Source organism: Miniopterus schreibersii (assembly GCF_964146895.1).
Source record: "Miniopterus schreibersii genome assembly, chromosome: 3".
Taxonomy (NCBI): Eukaryota; Metazoa; Chordata; class Mammalia; order Chiroptera; family Miniopteridae; genus Miniopterus; species Miniopterus schreibersii.
In genome coordinates, this window is record NC_138103.1 from 60,652,870 (window position 1) to 60,671,625 (window position 18,756).

Sequence of the window (18,756 nt, forward strand, 5' to 3'; positions counted from 1 at the left end):
CCTTCCTCCTTACTTACAACCAGGTTGATCCCTATAAAGATGCAAATTGGAGTGCTTACAGCAATAACCTGATACCTGTTGAAAACAGAGAAAACAGAGAAAACAGCAAGAACACACATACTTTCTGACTTCCACTGAGCTAATTGCTCAAATGTCTTTCCTGGTCAGGAATTCCCTTGCATTAAGAAAACACATTGGCCATATAGCTATCAAATCTGAATAACACATTGTTTGTTTGTTAAAAGAATTAAAGAGCTCATTTTTTTGTCATGTTTATCAATAATCAAGTCTTCAGAGAGTGAACTATCCAAGTGATTTATGTTTCTGCTTTCTTTTTACCTATATGTGTTTCTGCTTTCTAAGACCGTTCTGGCTGTAGATAAAAGATATAAATTCTGAAATTTTAGAGATTATTGGAATTAGAGCATTCAACCTCTATTTTATAAAATGTTGCTTTTATATGAAAATATTGCAGTAAAAAAGTGAATATGAAATCATTTACTTTTTATGAAAAAAATTTAATCAGGATCTAAATGTTATTTTTGAAACATGACTTCATTCCATAAATGAGATAGGTGTCTGTTGGCTATTCCTAGCTGGGAGAGGACTAGTTTTTGTTGTTGTTTATAAGTGTACACTTTGGTGGCATTTAGTACATTACACTGTTGTGCAAGATCACCTCTATCTAGTTCTAAAACACTTTCACACCCCCAAAGAAGACCTCATGCACATTAAGCAGTCACTCCCCGTTCCTACTCCCCCCCCCCCCCCCCCCCAGCAAACACTATTTTGCTTTCTGTCTCTGTGGATTTACCTATACTGGATATTTCATATAAATAGAACCATGCAATATGTGACCTATGTGTCTGACTTCTTTCACTTAGCATGTTCTCAAGGTCCATTCATTTGGAGCATGTATCAGTATCTCATTTCTTTTTATGGCTGATTATGATATCCTTTTGTATGAATATACCATATTTTGCCTATTAATTCATCTGTTGATGAAAATTTGGGTTGTTTCTACCTTTGACTGTTGCAAATAATGCTATCATAAACCTTTGTGTACAGCATTTTTCTGAATACTTGTTTTCAATTCTTTTGGGTATAAATCTAGGAGTAGCATTATTGGAACGTGCTAATTCTATGGTTAACTTTATATATATATCTTTATTGATTTCAGAGAGAGGAAGGGAGAGGGAGAGATAGAGATAGAAACATCAATAATGAGAAAGTCGTTGATCAGCTGCCTCCTGCACGCCCTTGAGTGGGGATCGAGCCCACAATGTGCCCTGGCCAGGAATCGAACTGTGATCTCCTGGATCCTAGGTCAATGCTCAACTGATGAGCCATGCCCAGTTGAGCTATGGTTAACTTTTTTTTAATCGAATTTATTGGGGTGACCTTGGTTAATAAAGTTACATAGGTTTCAAGAGGTCAATATCCCAAATTTACAAAGAATTTATTTAACTCCACATGAAGAAAACAAACAATCCAATTAAAAAATGGATGAAGGATCTGAATAGACACTTCTCCAAAGAGAACATACAGATGGCAAAAAATATATGAAAAGATGCTCAATATCACTAATCATCAGAGAAATGAAAATTAAAACCACAGTGAGATATCACTTCATACCTGTCAGAATGGCTATCATCAATAAATCAACAAATAATAAGTGTTGGTGAAGATGTGGAGAAAAGGGAGCCCTTGTGCACTGTAGGTGGGAATGCAGACTGGTGAAGGTATTGTGAAAAACAGTATGGAGTTTCCTCAAAAAGTTAAATATGGAACTGCCTTATGACCCACCGATTCCACTTCTGGAAATATATCCAAAGAAACCCAAAAACACAAATTAGAGAGAATATATGCACCCATATGTTTACTGCAGCGTTTGTAATAGCCAGGATTTGGAAGCAGCCCAAATGCCCATCTGTAGATGTGTACACAAAAAAGCTGTGGTACATTTACACAATGGAATACTACCTGGCTATAAAAAAGGACTAGTTTTAATTTTTATTTTTTTCTTCCACCCACCAAATGGATAAACATATATGATCAGATTCAGTGGCACAGTTTATAAATGTTATTCAGTGGAATGATTGACTACTTTAAACATCCTGGCAATAAGTAATTGAGGCTGCACTTAAATGAGTATAAGATACTCCTTCATTTTTTACATGCTGACGTATGAAACTGTCATTCTACTGCTGTTTTAAATTATGATATTTTAAAACAAGATTCTAAATAAAACACAATTAGACTTTGCGATTTTTTTGGTAATTTTTACATGACATAGCCTTTCTGCCTGAAAAATTGATAAAACTGGTTAGGAAGATTAACAAAATGTCCTTTCTTTTGGTTATTATGTCTATTAAATAATCAAGTTAGCTGACTTGTTTTCAACTAGTTATCTTTGGAGGCTATTTTTATATCTTGGCTGAGCAACTTTGCATTTAGAAAAGGCAGGATTCATAGAGCACGATCAAAATAAGAAGGCAATATGGAACTTCGATAGTTGAACATGGCATTGAATTTTCTTTTTATCACCTGATTGTTTTTATGAAGTCAGTGTGAGTTTGCATTCTTGACAAGGATTGATAGACTAAGTGTTACTAGCATGATCTACTCTGTTATTTATATACAGCAGCCAGATTCTATCTTTTAATTTGTCCTTTCCTGTCTACTGAAGAACTGCATGGTTCTCTGAAAGAAGAATTCACTGGGCTTATAGTTTTTTTCATCATTATAAAAATGTATAATCTTAGAGCATAGAATTTAATATGCTATCTTATGCATTTTTCAAGAAATCTAAAGCTTTCAGGTGTCTGTCCTTTGCTGTGTTGACCCTCACCACATCTGTCTAGTAAAACAACAAACCTGAATCCTGCCTTCCACTTCCTGCAGGACCCCAGCTGTTGACCTCTAACCAAATACCTAGTTGGATACATGTTGCCACTATTCTGGTCTCCAAACTCAGCTGGGCCTGTATGCTTTCCCTCCACCCTTTTTCTATTTTTTTTTTTTTTTTTGGGCGAGCAGCAATCTTTCATTTACCGCAGTTGCATGTTACTTCTCAGGCCTCTAATGTCATCATATTTGCAGAAGCCAACGCAAGTGTCATCCTGTTTCTTAACCACATGCTCTGGCTCTGCTGGCACCTGCACATGCTTCCGCTCAGCCTTGGATCTCTTGTTCTGCCTCATTGCCTGGCTGGTCCCACTAATCCTCTGGCCTTGAACTGGGGGTCACTTGCTTTGAGACGGATTTCTAGCTCACAGGTCTGAATCTGGTGTCCTACTATTGTGCTCCCTTGTTACCAGGCATTTCCTTTCTGGTAGACTTGAAATACAGTGATAATTACTTGCCAATTTATTTGTGTCTTTTGTTAGACTCCAGAGAATAGGTAATTGTCTATCATGGGCCCCATAGTTGTGCAGTAATTATCACTTTTAATGGCGCATAGATGGGCTTCAGTAAATATTAACTAAATGACTAGATGGATATTCTTCGTAGGTAGAAATAATTTAGTCAAAATGTACTTGAGAACTCTACCGTATGGTTCAATTTTCTGGTAATTTATAAAATTTCATCTAATTATTTTATAGGAATTCAATATAGTTGTTAGTATTAAGTAGTATCTATTCTATTTTCCCTAACATACTGAATGCCTTTATTTTCAATTTGTGAACTTTAGCTTCCTGCAAACTGTATTTTCAAAATTCATAGAGTACTAACAAAGCTAATCAAAAAAATATTTTTCCTTATTTGCCTTCCTCTCAATTGAAGGCAGGAAAATACAAACGTCCTTTTATTCTTCCCTCTCCCTTTCTTTCTTTCCTTCTTCATTCTCTCCTGTTATTTTACTTCTTTTTTAATAAATTGCAATCTTCAAACGAGCTTTAAGGAAACGTGGTGGACTGGGTCTACCCCCAGTGATTCTGATTTAATTGAATTGGGCGTCGGGAACTTGAAAATCTCCCCTGTGGTTCTAATATACAGCAAAGGTTGAGAACCACTGGGTTAGATCATCTCTAATGTCCCTTTCAGTTCTAAAGACTCTGGATGCTGTTATTTTAAGGAACTCTCCAGAGTGTTAAAATACAAAATATATCAAAAGATTTTCTTTCAAAATGCAGAGCCCGAATTATTTTTGTCTTTTCATGCAGTTAACTAGCCTTGATTGAAGCTGTGTGTTAAAGGATGTAAAATTCAAATAGTCAACACTCAACAATTGTTGCTGATTTTCTTCTAATTCTCCTTAGCCCGATATTCCCTTAGCATTGAAAAAGTTATCTTTTTAAAAAAGTTATTTAAAAAGAAAAATGTTTTCAGAAATAGTTGGATAAACCACTGACTAACAGCTGAGAAGCATCCTGCTTTAAATTAGCATTAATGTGACTCTAAGTGAGTCTAAGTTTCTTTGTTCATTCATACAGATTTGTGTCTTCCATGACTGAATATAATCATTTGGGGGTCCTTTGAACACCAAGGTATAGAATTGGATGATCTTTTTATTATAAGTATTCCAATAAAATGGCAGGTCCATCCTGTCAATGCAGATAAACTATTAGCATTTTATTTCATTTTCTTCTCTACTGCAAATTGCAGGGTTGTCTGAAATATCAACTAGAATTTATTTATAAAGTACGTATAAAACTAACAATCAAATTAAACATTTTAAACTTTTTAAAAAATGTAAACTGTCCACACTCATAACTTTTATTTTGTGAAAGAAGGCTTTCAAATCAGAATCTATGCATCAAACTCATTAGAATGTACAACAAATAAAATTTCAATGTTCAACACAAATGGTCTCTTAAGAAGCACCAAAGTAAATTATTGTTGATTCAAAAAGTCACATTTATTTTGCTAACAATTTCACCAGCAGTAAGTCATAAGGGTGCTAAACATTCTCTGTGAGCTTTACCAGGTTGAGTGTGCTAATTCTCATGAACTTTATCTCATTTTTAACTAGGGTTATTGCTCATTCGTGCACCAGAATTGGCTCATTTTGCCAACGACTCTGTTTACAAGTTGGTTCAAATTCTAACTTGTGTAATGGAAGATGAAGCGTTTATTTTCTTTTAGTTTCTAATGAAATGATAGGAGTATAACTGCCAAGTTCAATGGGAGAGCAATAAACTGAAGATGAGGTTTTAATACACAGACCTGCATTGTCATGGTTGTGGAACATGAATTTAAATGGTCCCTCTGTGTTACTTTTCCACATATAAACATGTATTGTATTTAGTTTGTGGAGATGTTGAAGAATTAAATAATGTCTTGTGTTAGTGAAATAAGATGTCTAATTGATATTTTACCACTTCTCTTGTTTCTAATTCTACACTGGTATATAAAATTTTTTGTAGAAATGGGGAGAGAGCAGGGATGGGGGAGCAGAAATATTTTAGGTGGTTTCTAGCATTGTTGAAGGGATGGAAAACAAAGGGGCATACATTCACCCAAATAAATTATCAACATATTTACATAACTGTTTAAACACATGAGTAGGAGAAATACTGTCTAAATATATTCATATGTAAAAAGATATCAATAAATCATTATGTAAATACATTAACATGTAAATGTAATAATATATTTCCCGTGGACATTGGATACATATTGAGAATAAGGCTAAGGCTTAGCAGAAATTCCCTTGATTATCAGGAGGACAGGGAATCAAATGTGGGGCTTTAAATTATAAATTGGCTTCTACTAAAATTGTATTTAGTGACGTTTTGTTACTGTGTTCCAGATACACTTAGCCCCTTTTCTGTTTCTCTAATTCGTCATTCTCTTGTCTATGGCTAGGACCACACACTTGCTGTTCCCTCTGCAGAGAAGGCTGCTCCTAAGGTTAACAGGACTGCCTCCTAGTCGTCTTTCAGGTTTCAGCTCAAGTGGCTCCTCCGCAGAGAAGCCTTCCTTGACTGCCCTTCTTAAGTAACCAGTTTTACTTACTGCTTTTCTCATCATCCTGTTCTCCTCCTCCCCCACCTCCCCAAAGCTTTTGTTACAGTGGGAATCACCTTCTTATTTATTTGTCAGCTTTTCATTATGCATTCCCTTCACTATGATATAAATTCTGAGAGTGCAAGAACCTTCTGTGTCTGTCTGGGCTGTATCCTTGGTGTCTAATGTACTTCCTGGAGTATCAATACATGATGAATGGACCAGGGATTCTCAGATCTATGAATTGGATATAGGCACTAACACATAAAGAAAACTGAGCACATAAACCATTGAGAGTTTAAATATCGATGAGAGGAATTAGCTGTTCTGTCCACCTAATTTCCCAGAGTAGTGCCAACGTAGGGTTTTCCCCTTTACCTGGCATCAGAAGTTGCATAGTTGTGTACTGAACTCACAGAAAAACACAAACTCAAGCAGAAAGATACTGATTTATGTTTTTAGGGTTTTTTTCCTGTTTGTTTATTTTTGCTTGCCTTCTGCAGTACTATAGGATATTTTATAGATTTTCTATCTGGGCTGAAAGATTATGGATTGCAAATTGATAATGAAGTGAAATAAGACCCTGAATCACCTTGAATAGGAGGTGACTGGCAACAAGTGATGTGTCAGTGAGAAAAATGAATTGGACACTGAACACAGACAGGATGGTCCCAGTCCAGGCAGAACTGGGGGGGGGGGGGGGGGGCAGGGCAGGCAAACAGGAAGTTAAATTTAGCCTGCAATGATTTCTTGCCCCTGGGAAAAATAATTGCTTCATTCTATTGCCAAAAGGCAAATCGGCATCAGCTTAATTTGCCTGTCTGCCATAAACTGCAGATGGAATCATAAAACATAGTTAGATTCAAATTAAACACATCTGTCCAAATCTAAAGCAGGTGAGGCCAGCCAGCCAAGAAGCATCAAGATATAACACTGCACACAGATTATAATGCGCAGAAGTATATTTTAGGAGCCTGCTGACAGTGGAATAAAGAATCATGAAACCGTGTATTGTCCTATTTTCCTTTATGGAGCCTGCCTTGTTCTACTGGTTGCCATCTTAGTTTTAATAGACTCTACCAAGACATCCACTGGGAAACAAACAAACAAACAGAACAAATACATGGATTTGAAGTCCAAGAGTCTGATTACACTTTGATCAGGATTGTTACCTGATGCTTTCTCAGATTAATTGAAACGACTGGGAATCAGAAGTCCCTACAGTGCATTTTAATTGTACTTGAAATCCCAGCCAGAGAAGGTTTATTTTTACTTAAGATATCAGATCATCTACTGTATCATAATGGGTGTGCAGAGAAAATAATCGTTGTGTAACTTATCCAAACCAGGACAATTTTTGGAGTGAATGGGGATTGTGACAGCTGTGGAGGTGCTGGGCTCCAATCTCCCTTTCAGAAAGAACAAGGAATGCAGTTAGCTCCCAGCCTCCTTCTGCAGCACTTTCAGGACCCCGCATGAGCTTGTGAGCTTCAGTGTACTTGGACCACATCCAGGCAGGGATTGAACATGGTAAGGGCACTAATGCCTGGTCATTTCTGCCTTTGAGGAATTCCTCTAAAGGGTGATCTTTGCTTCGGACCTCCCCAGTGGTTTGGCTAAGACTTGTCATGTCTGCCTTACAGACTGAGGCTCACCTGCTCAGTGTTCCTTCTAATACCCCCCCTCATTTATTTTCACAGATGTCAGAATTGCATCACTAGTTGAAGGCTTTTCCTTCCCATTTCTACTTTCCTCTCATTTTATCCTTCACAGGCATTACTTCTCAATAAACTTCTTGAACTCTCAACTTGGTCTTAGCACTTACTTCATGGAGAACCCATCTGAAGCACAGCCTGTAATACTATGTTTGATAGGCTTCTGTTGCCTACCCTCTACTGTATCCAAGGCCAACATGTTATTTTCTGTTGACATTTTCCTTCTAACACAGGTATACATGGGGCCTTTATTAATTTCAGGCAGACCTCAGCATACTAGACCGTAATTGAATAGACTGACTAATTGTACTGGAATGAAAAGGCCTAGCACTGAGTTCCTTTTTTTGGACCTCTCCTCTCCTCTATTTTCTACTCTGCTCCCCTCCCCTCTCCTGTTCTACCCTCCCTTCAAAGATTCTCACTGAAATATAGTTCCTACATTCATTCTTAACAATTCATGTCATTGCAAAACCTCTCCAATTTTATATCTGCTTAACTAATAGCTTTATGGAACATTTTCATTTTGGGTACCCACAGACTTCTCAAACACAATAATTCCTTTAAAACAAAATCTACTATATTTTCTTATAAACGATGGCCATTCAGTCATCCAGGAAGCTCTAGAAATCGGTCAAATCAGATTCCTTGCTATCCCTCAACCCCACATTAATTTGGTCACAATGCCATCTTGATTCTACCTTGTACATCACTTTGGCCAAATCTATTACCTTTTTCCTACCTTTCAAAAAGATGCTAGCTAAATATTAATAATGAGGATAAATGTGAGTTTTTACAAGTATATAATCTATTAGAAATAAGTAGACATAAGCAAAAAAGAAGAAAAACAAGTACAAGGAAAAGAGAAAAAACAAGTCAGCTCAACAGCAGCTGGAATCTACAAGATATAATTAGAGGTAAACAGATCATCCTGTCTCATTTTGACCACAGAAGCGTTATATGACTGGCATACACACCTGGTAGAAAACCAGTTAGATTAAGTATTATCACCTTGAAAGGGCAACAGAATACCAAGAAAGGTTTTTAGACACTAAAACTCCCCATAATGATGGGATAATCAAAGGAACCAGACGTTGCAGCCTCTTGTGGCCCTTGGGATACCTGGACTATAAGATCACATCAGTGAATAAACTATGCAGGGACTTGGCTGTGGGAGTGAGAGGGGTCAGAATGAGAGGGTCTTGATTTTGAATAAATATATACATATAGAGAGTATGTGTGAGAACGTCTAGGATTCTGCTCATGCCTTGCCTTTCTCCTGGAGACCTTGCTTCTGTTAATGTAAATAAAGCAATAGAAACAACTTCTACGTACCTTGATCTGGTCACATTGCTGCAACAACAGATCTGGTCTGGGGAATGTAGAGCTCCTCTTTATATAGTATTTACAATACACAAAATTATGATTGACATCTCAGCAAAACAATGTTTTGGCGTTAATAGTCATCGCCATGCACTGTATGGAGTTAGGAGATGGCAGTGTTGTTAGTCTAACTGTACAAAGCTGAGCTGCTCTGTTCACGCCAAAGGCAGAGAGGCCCGGTTTTACTTTTAAACTGGTGATTGGGTCTTTCTAGAAAATTTCAACACTAATGCCTTTGTTCTGGGTTAATTATCTGAGGGGAAGTGTGGTACTGATTTGGGGGCATGGCTCTCAGCCTTGACTCTTTCATTTGACGCAATACAGTGCTGCCTGAGTCATCATAAAATACAAATGTGACCACATGGTTTGCCATGCATAAAGTTCTTTATGATTTTTCCACTGCTTAAAGATAAACTTCAAAATTTTGGTCCAGTGTATCACCTTTCTGAGCTTATTTCTCTCTATTACTCATACGCAACTATGCTCTGATTGGGGGGACTACTTGAAGTTCCTGGAGTGAGCATGATCTTTTCCCCTGTGGACGTTATTCCCTTTGCCTGGAATGCTGGTCATGTACCTCCTGTTCTACATCACCTGAAAGTGCCGAAGCCTTTTAGAAGCCCCTACTGACCCTACAGTTTGAATCCTGTACACTAACCACAACTTTTACCACTGTGTGCTGTAATTGTTATTGCTTTATCTCCCCTGGTAGGCTCTGTACTTCTTCATGGTAAAGTCTGTATGTCCAGCTTACTCAGTGCCTACCATAAAATAGGTACTCAAGGAATAAAAGGATAGAAGGACAAAAGGATGGACAAGAGGAGGGATAGCTGAGTGGCTAGTTAGCTAGAAATCTAATAAGGTAAACAGAAAGTACATTGAAATATCTCTACCACTTGTCAACCTCCCCATTCAACTGTACTCTGTAGAATGCTGCCGTGATAGTCTTCTTAAAATATAGGTATGATTATGTCAAAACTTTACAATAATGTAAAAGGATTCATTGGTTCTTCATCTGATAAGTTACAATGTCATTTTTTAATCTTTCCTGATCTGACCTATTTACACTTTCTCAGCTATTCTTAACCAAATACTCCATAGTCCAGCCCTATTACAATCTTTGGTGTTCTCAGAACATATTAATCCATTCATGTGTTCACTTATTTAATGACTCTCTCTTCTAACATCTGCTCCAGTGTTAATATTGTGTTTTTATGTATCATCTAGTATAGCTAATGACTTGCTGCATAAATTTGACAAAAATCTTAACCTCCATTTTTATTTGTCTAAAATTTTAAAGTGGCTAGCAGGGAAAAGGGAAAGCTCCTATAAGGGAATCAAGTTCTTAAGAAATATTAAGTAGTAGGGAGTTGGGGCCTGGATGCTTTTTTAACTTTTACAAAGCCTCATTCTCTTAATCTAGAAGGAGGTACTTTCACCTACTAGGCTCCCTTAAAAACTGTATGGGCTTTTCTGAATCTGATTGCAGTAAAGCCACAGGCATGGCTACCTGAGGCCTTGTTTTCCCTTGAGGCTTTGGGGTCTGCAAGGTGCTCAGGGTTAATACCCTTCAGATTTCTAGAAACCCTTTGAATTACCTGAGAGAGTCTTTCAGGTTGCACCTGAATTATTCGAAATGTTTTCACAAAGTGTCATAGCCACATCCTTGATTTGATATTTATGTTGAGAACATGTCTTTCTGATCAAGATCAGGACTTGATCTTTCACTCATTTGAGAGGCCGGAGTTGAGAAATAGCTTTATTTTCTACCACAATTCTGATCCCTTCATGTTCCCTTCAGGCTCTTGCGTTCTTTATTTAGCACGTCTCTTTCTTATAGTACCTTATCAAATGGAGCTATTAAGAGCCAGCTGACATTTTCACATTCTGCCTGGAAATCTCATTACTAGTATACAAAAGTTCATTAGGTACATTTTCCATCACCGAAGTTTCCTCAGGTGGCAGCTTTACCAACTGCTCCTCTGCATAGCGTGGATAGCCATCTTTCCAGCTTCCTGCGGCCCTTCTCTCAGGACCTTTCCGGATTTTATTCTCTACCCGGCACCAAAGCCAAGGGCACATATTTTAGGTCTTTGTTATAGCACAACTTATATGTAGGTAGCGCTTCCTCTCCTATCCTCCCACGTTTATCTTCCCCCCTCCAGTAGGCTGGCCTGCCTTTATTCTCAGGCACGGGGGCCTTCTCAGAGGAAGTGGAAACGCCCAAGAGCGTTTGCAGACCTCTCCTGCTTCATCCTACAGCCCAGTCAAGTCGCAGGGACACGTGCAGAGTCTAGGGATCCCGAAATAAATCCCACCCACTTCAGGAGAGGAATTGGAGAGTTATGGAGCAAAGTATGTGGGTATCGAAAGGTTATTTATTGGAGTAATTAACAAAGCAGTCTACCATAGATTTTTCAGTTAATCTTCAACAAATTAGATAGTATTTCATTTACATGTCATGAAGGAACCCCAAACTGAATTAATAGCTTTTAGCGTGCAATTCAGTATGAATTGTTTGAATTGTGAAATTTAATATTTGCTGTGTTACCTACCATGTCTCTTAAAAGCGCATGGTTTCAAATGGGTCTTGCAGGCCCCATCTGCTGATGTGACTTGCACGGCGACTTCACCGAAGGACGGTGAGTGAGGTATGTGAAGCGGCGCATTTCAGTGCTGAGACAACGGAAAGTCACGGTCGGCTTCTTTATTCCTCAGGCGACGTTTGCGATCCCAACCCGTGTGCAAACGGAGGCGTCTGCCTGTCAGGCCTGTCTGCGGAGTCCTTCTCCTGTGAGTGCCCCGCCGGCTTCCCGGGGCCCAACTGCTCTCGCGCTGTGGAGGTTGGTAAGTGCAGACTGAGGCCTTTGCTCGTCCCCTCTGCTTCCCCGAGTGACTGCGAGCCCGGCTCTGGTGCCTCGTGGGTATTCTGTATGATTGCTGTGTGCTGCTAATTAGTTTACTCCTTTGCAGGACTCCCCGTTTTATTATTTCCATTTCATATTTAAATTATATTTTGATTGGTGTTCTTAATGAATGATTTTAGAATCTTTTAGTGATTAGCACTTTACTTTAAAGTCACTACAAGCACCACTGGAATATCATAAATTTCCTATCTCTCTAATATTAATATACATTTATTCAAATTTTTATCCACAGTGGAAAATAATGCCTAAGTCAATTTATTCAAATTAAATAGTCACTCTAAATAAAATAGAACTTATTTTAGCAACTGATAATATTCATCAGTATTTTGTAGCTGTTCTCATTTTTATTTTTTCTAAGACTATAAATATATAAAAGAAGACAATATTCCAGCTAAATTATTCCTCAAAGTCTTCTCAAAAAGCTTTGCTGTGCAGATACTAAATAGTTATTGGTCACGCTTCAAAATGTTTTTTCATTTGGGAAGTCCTTCACTGACATGTGTAGTTATGCATTCAGGGTAACTTCCATAGTTTCCAAATGGCTCCCCATTAAGGAAATAGCTGTACTTTAAATAATTTAGTACAATGTAAACTTGTATAGAGATTTTTCTTCCTGGTTAAAGGTAATACGAAGATTGAGTTTGACAGATTTCTGTATTTTTTCAAATCAGTGCCGAGATGAACAAGCAGTGGACTGTATCTGCTCTATGTAGGAAAACCAAACATGTTTTTGATTAAAGTTCTGTCAAGTAGCATAAACCTTGGGAAATTGGAGATTTGTATGACTTTTGAAAAATAGTTTTGAAGCAAGAAAGTAATAGTGTCTATAAGAATCACCTTTATGCACTGTAGGAGCCCAGTCACTATCGTTTCAGTGAATTGAAAGGAAAACTAAATAAAACCCTAAACTACTTTTTTTGGCCAATAGTTTTGAGATTTTAGTGTGCTTTATTTTTTAATGCCTTTTCTTGTATTTTTTTATATTACATTAGTATGAATGTATTATATCTAAAAATATTAATTATATATGAGTCCTGAAAAGTACCTTTTTCATTAATTCATTTCAAAGATAATTCTCTTTCAAGGATTTTATTAACTTGCTCCTATTTAAGAGGGTTTGGTACAGTGCCATAGAAGTTAAAATTTTGTAACTGACCCAGTCTCCAAATATGTACAGTGAGTTTCAGAGTTTAATCTGAGAATCATATACTTAGGAAAGTCTATAGCTCTAAAGAAAATTATACACATAAGTATTTCTAACAGGAATTTGTATAAAAAGAATACAAATTTAGTGTTATATTTTAAGTCCAGTAACCCCAAATATGGTGGTGCCTTAGATTTGTAGTATATAACATTTTTGTTGCTACTTTGTAAGTGTTCAATCTGTAGTTGAAGGGGCAAATACATTTAATTAATTTTAAATACCAGTACGTTCATACAGTTTTTAAATAAATACTTGAATAGCTTTGGCTATATTTTTAAACATTAATTGCATATTCAGCATTTTATCAGAAGAATGATACTATTGGCAGCATCACTTAAAAACTAAATGCACTGTAATATTCCATGTAGTTCAGTGAGAACTTGGGGAATCAAATGTTTACAAAATTAAGTTTTATTCAGATTTATTATTATAAATACCTCTGATATTCAGAAACTGGGTAGTTATACTATATTATCTTAAGTTATACATTTCTTTGATATGTTTCAAGCAAGCTCATTCTTCCATTAGGAAAATTTACGAGTTCTTGGAAGAAATACATCGAGTTTTTATTTGCTTTATCGTTTAGCACAGTATATTTGTTATGCCAATTCCAATTTAATGTGTTGGTTTTATAAGATTAAATAAGTGCCCTAAAAGTTTAAAATGTCCATAGTTTCTTAAATACAACTTTGCTATATTGTGAAATGATATTTTTAAGGGATGAGAGGATAAAGAAAAACCAAATACACTTTCCAGGTTAGATAACTCTTTAGGACAGACGCGTCACCTTATTTGCCTTTCTACCACCTCCGTACTTTCTCAGCTCCATACTTTCTTACATAGAATAAGGGAATATTGAATATTTATTGAATAAAAACAACAACAATGCCTTTAATAGCTAACCAACCTTAGATTTTTTTCATATTTTAAAAATTTATTATTGGAACAAAATAAATGAAACTTTAGATTATTGAAGATCATCCTTCCTTTTTAATTTTAAAAATATCTACTACTTTGCTGGGACCTGTTTGCTATTGTTTCCCTGCTATAGGGCATCACGAGTGCAGAAAGCACAGTGTACCAGAATTTATTTATTTTCTCATTCAAAAGTTATATGTATTTTAATGTAAGATCTTAAAAGACAAAAGTTTGGGCTGTCACTATTGCTGTATTTTTACTTCCACGTTAATCCCCCAAAGATGGAGGTATATCTAAAGTTTTTTTTAATCTTTCAAACCATATGGTTCTGTGATTATATGAAGTTCTAAATCACCTTATTTTTAGTTACCAATGAAAAGAAAATAATATTGTCTCTATTTGCTTAGGAAAGTTGTGTTTTGATCCCAATTAAAAGTATTTTTACTCTGTTTATTCTGTAAGCAAATATATATATATATATGTGTGTATATATATATATATATACTCACTGTATCGTTATATATCTCTAAAGTAGAGTATCAAATACATGCTATTCTTAGAGGTAAAAACTGTTTTTGATTTTACCTCAAACCTCATTACTTTGAAGCGGCCTTTTTTTCAAGTTCTTGATGCTACTTATTTCAGAAGAGATTCTCATCCCATTTTGTACTTTAATTCTTCCCTCTCAAAGCATCTAGTGTCAGATAGTACAGGACACTTTACCACATCTGAGATCAGTCCTCACATCATGTACATTCCTGTGTTATGTGTGGAATCTTGGAGATATTGAATTGCTCAGATTTGTGAACTTCATTTGCTAGACAACATTGCTTTCCTTTGACTCAATTCTTGTTCTGTCTGTATATTCCAGTTTCCATCTTTTACCTCTTTCTGTTTCTATCCATTTCTCTCCTTACTCTCTCTGTCTCTTTCTCCACCATACACATCTCCCTTTATACAGACCTATCTTGATGTCTCAGTGTTCCCAGCCTCCTAGTGTTTTTAAAACTCATGCTGATATCCATAAAAGGCAACAGGAAAACATGTCTCAGAGCAAAGGAAAGGAAAAAAACACACAAAAAACCCTACTACACATGTTCAGATTTGAAGACATTGGCCAGATTAACCAGTGTTTGCACAGATGTGCACATGATGCCAACTCCTTCTCCAGGGCACTTGTACATGGACAACCATGTGGTTAAGCTCCAAATTACTTTCTAATTACCTCCTCACATTCCTGGTTAATACCGTGTAATTTGGAGCCCAATGTCGACACATTTATTCTATATAGAAACTTCCATTACTAGTGAATATTCTAGAGTACACAAACAAAATTTTTTGGAATTATTAAATTGTTCAAGTTTGATGTCATAATTCTCCAGTAAACTAATGAAAATATAAACTTTTACAACACAAATATATAGTATATTAATGCAACCAAAGAGAACAAAAGAAATGATTGACTTTTAAAAATAAAATCCTAGTTTTTATTGATTCTTAAATATATATTGAGTGCTTACTGAGTAATAGTTACCTAAATGGTAGAATGCAGTGGTAAGCAAATTTACAGAAATTCTTGTCTAGCTAGGGAAGCAGAGAAATAAATAAATAGATAATATGATGGGTGTTGCGGTAGGAGAATTATATGGAGCCATAAGACTATAAAGCAGGTGTCATATCTTAAGCTAGGTGTCAGAAAATGCATGCCTACCTGAAAAATATCTTGATATAATTCTTAAAGATAATTTCAATCTAGCAGACAGAAAGCTAAAAGTATTCAAGACAGGAAATAATTCTTAGAAAAGCCAGGAGATAAGAAAAGTCATAATTCCATGAACTGAAAGAAATTCAGTGTGACTAGAGCTTAAGAGAAAAGGAAAGACATGGTGGCCAGCAATGAGCCTGCAGATAGCAATGATGGCAGATTCTGCAGTCTTGCAATTATTTTTAAGGACTTTGCACTTATGCTAAGAACAATGGAGAAGATTTGTACTTTTGTCACATGGGGGGGGAAAAAATAGAACAGATTAAGGCAGAGAGACAATTAGAAGGCTACTGCAGAAGACCAGGTCAGACATGATGATCTTGGCCTGGATCAGTGTCCTAACAGGGAACGGAGAGGAGAAAGTCAATAAATATTTAAATAATATAGTAGATAATTACTGGTAACTTATAGGGTAGTTGAGTAGAAGGAATTTGGAGAAAGTAAGAAGTGAAGGAGAAATATCACGAGTTTCTGACCTGAGCAAATGGCTGCCATTTACTCAGACAGTGCAAATTGAGGATACACTGGCTTTGGAGGCAGAAAATGAAGTGATTATTTCATATATTTAGTTCAAGGAATTAGCTAGATATTAGGTAAGAAGCCAGACACAGATTAGTAAGTCACAATTATATAGATATTTACCGATGCTCAAGGAATGTATGGATCTGCCCAGATGCACAAAAACTTCTGAAAAGATGAGAATACCTAGAAATGGAAACTGATAAGAGGTTCATCAATAATTAAGGAGTAGGTAGAGAAAGTTAAATCTGTAGGGGAGACTGAGAAAGAGTGGTCAGGAAGATAGAAGAGAAACCAGGAAAGTGTGGTACCCCAAAAGATAAGGGTAAACTGGATTTCAAGGAATGAGTGATCAGCGGTGTCAAATATTGTGGAGAATTTTATTGAAATAAGATTCACATTGATTATATATGATTTATGGATGATATTGCCAAGGTCAGTTTTGTTGGAGTTTTGGAGAAAGAGCTAGATTGTGGTGTATGGAAGAATTGGAGTAAGATTTTAAAAGGTGGCTAGGAATACAGGGGAAATTCCTCAACTTGATAAAGAATGCCTCCAAAAACACCTTTGACTAAAATCATAATGGTAAGAAACTCACTTTCCTTCTTGGATCTGAAACAAGACAAGGATGCTCCCTCTCACTACTCCATTTCAACATTGTACTAGAAGTGCTAGCTAATACAGTAAGACAAGAAAAGGAAATAAAAGGTTTCCAGACTGGGAAGGAAGAAATAAAACAGTCTGTTCACAGATGACATGATAGTCCCTGGGGAAAGAAATTCTGAAGAATCAACCAAAAATCTCTTGGAACTAATAAGCAATTTTAGCAAGGTTGTAGGATGTAAGGTTGATATACAAAAGTTAATACTTTTCCTATGTACTAGTAATGAACAAGTGGAATTTGAAATTAAAAATACTATAGGAAGAGCATAGAGGAGTTTAGGCAGTGAAAATACTCTGAATGATATTATAATGACGAATCCATGTCATTATACATTGTCCAGGCTCATACAATGTATACACCAACAGTGAACCTTAATGTAAACTACAGATTTTGGACAATTTTGATGTGTTAATGTAGGTTTATCAGTTGTAAAAAATGAACCAGTCTGGTGGGGAGTGTTGATAATAGGGGAGGCTATGCACATGTGGGGTCAGGGACTGTATGGTAAATCTCTATACCTTCCTCTATTTTGTTGTGAACTTAAAACTGTTCTTAAAAAAAAGTCTTTAATTTAAAAATGGCTATAATATCTCAGAGGGAAGCAGGTGGAAAGAGATTAACCAAAGAACTTATATGCATAATATATGTATAACCCATGGACACAGACAACGCCCGAAGGCCGGGGGCGGGGTGGTGGTGGTGGACAGGAGCAGGGTGGAGGGGATCAATGGGGGAAAACAAGGGACATTTGTAATACTTTCCACAGTAAAGATAAATTTTTAAAAATGGCTATAATAAGCATTCATCAACTTATTTATTTATTCATCCAATCATCAAATATTTCTTGAGCATATACTATATGCCAGGCACTCTTGGCATTGAGAATATGACCATTAAAAAGAATAGTCTGTTTTTTTAGACTATATCCAAGTGTTGGCCTTCATGCATATTCTAATCAAATGAGGAATAGACAGTAAGCCATCACACTTATGATAAGTTCTGGAAAGAAAAATAGAGACAAGTATGGGACAGAATAAGAGGAAGTATATTTTTGGATAGGAATGTTAGCAAAGACTGAGAAGTGGTGTTTGAACAGAGAGTGGAACTGAGATAACTTCCCTGTATAGGGATGGAGAGAGAGGACAGTAACTGAAATAGAAATTTGGGACAAGGGAGATTTTTCTTTTAAGGTGGAACTGCAAAGTCATTATGATTCAGAAAAATTACATAAAAACTAAGCTTGTGTTTCACTAAGAATAAACTATGTTAGATGACTCATAGATATTTCAATGATATTTATAATAAATTTAGCCTCTTAAAACTATCAGTCTGAAAACAAAGGATGCCATAAAGTAGTTAAGACATGCCCAACAATCTTCAAAACTGTTCACACTGTTACTTGGTTTTATCTTTCTCATTGATTTTCAGCATGAATCTATTTTTTTATTCTGACCATTATACCTATTATTTGTTTTTTAAATTGAATTAATTACACATCAATCCATGGTATCCCAAACAGAACAGATTACAAAAAAATAACATTATTTTTAAGCAACTGTGAAAAGTGTTAAAATTTTGTCATTTTAGGGAAATTGCTATGTTACTAGAGATTGAGCAAAGTGTTTGTTTTTCCTATGATTACAATAGAAATAAGAAAGTGAAAAAAGTAATCATAATTAGGTTGAGCTGCTGAATACCTTTAGCAGGAAAAA

At 36.2% G+C, this 18,756-nt stretch overlaps 1 protein-coding gene across 2 annotated transcripts in view; it reads left to right on the forward strand.

The window, feature by feature from the left end:
- The window catches only part of EDIL3 (EGF like repeats and discoidin domains 3), a 353,968-nt gene that overhangs the window by 94,018 nt on the left and 241,194 nt on the right, over positions 1-18,756 (forward strand). Inside the window, exon 2 of one of the 2 annotated variants that reach the window (XM_081131478.1) lies at positions 11,766-11,894. The exons of the other annotated variant lie outside the window; for it this stretch is intronic. Within the exon in view, the coding sequence (XP_080987604.1) occupies positions 11,766-11,894 (129 nt within the window). The remainder of the gene's footprint in view (positions 1-11,765; positions 11,895-18,756) is intronic. 2 annotated transcript variants of the gene reach the window in all.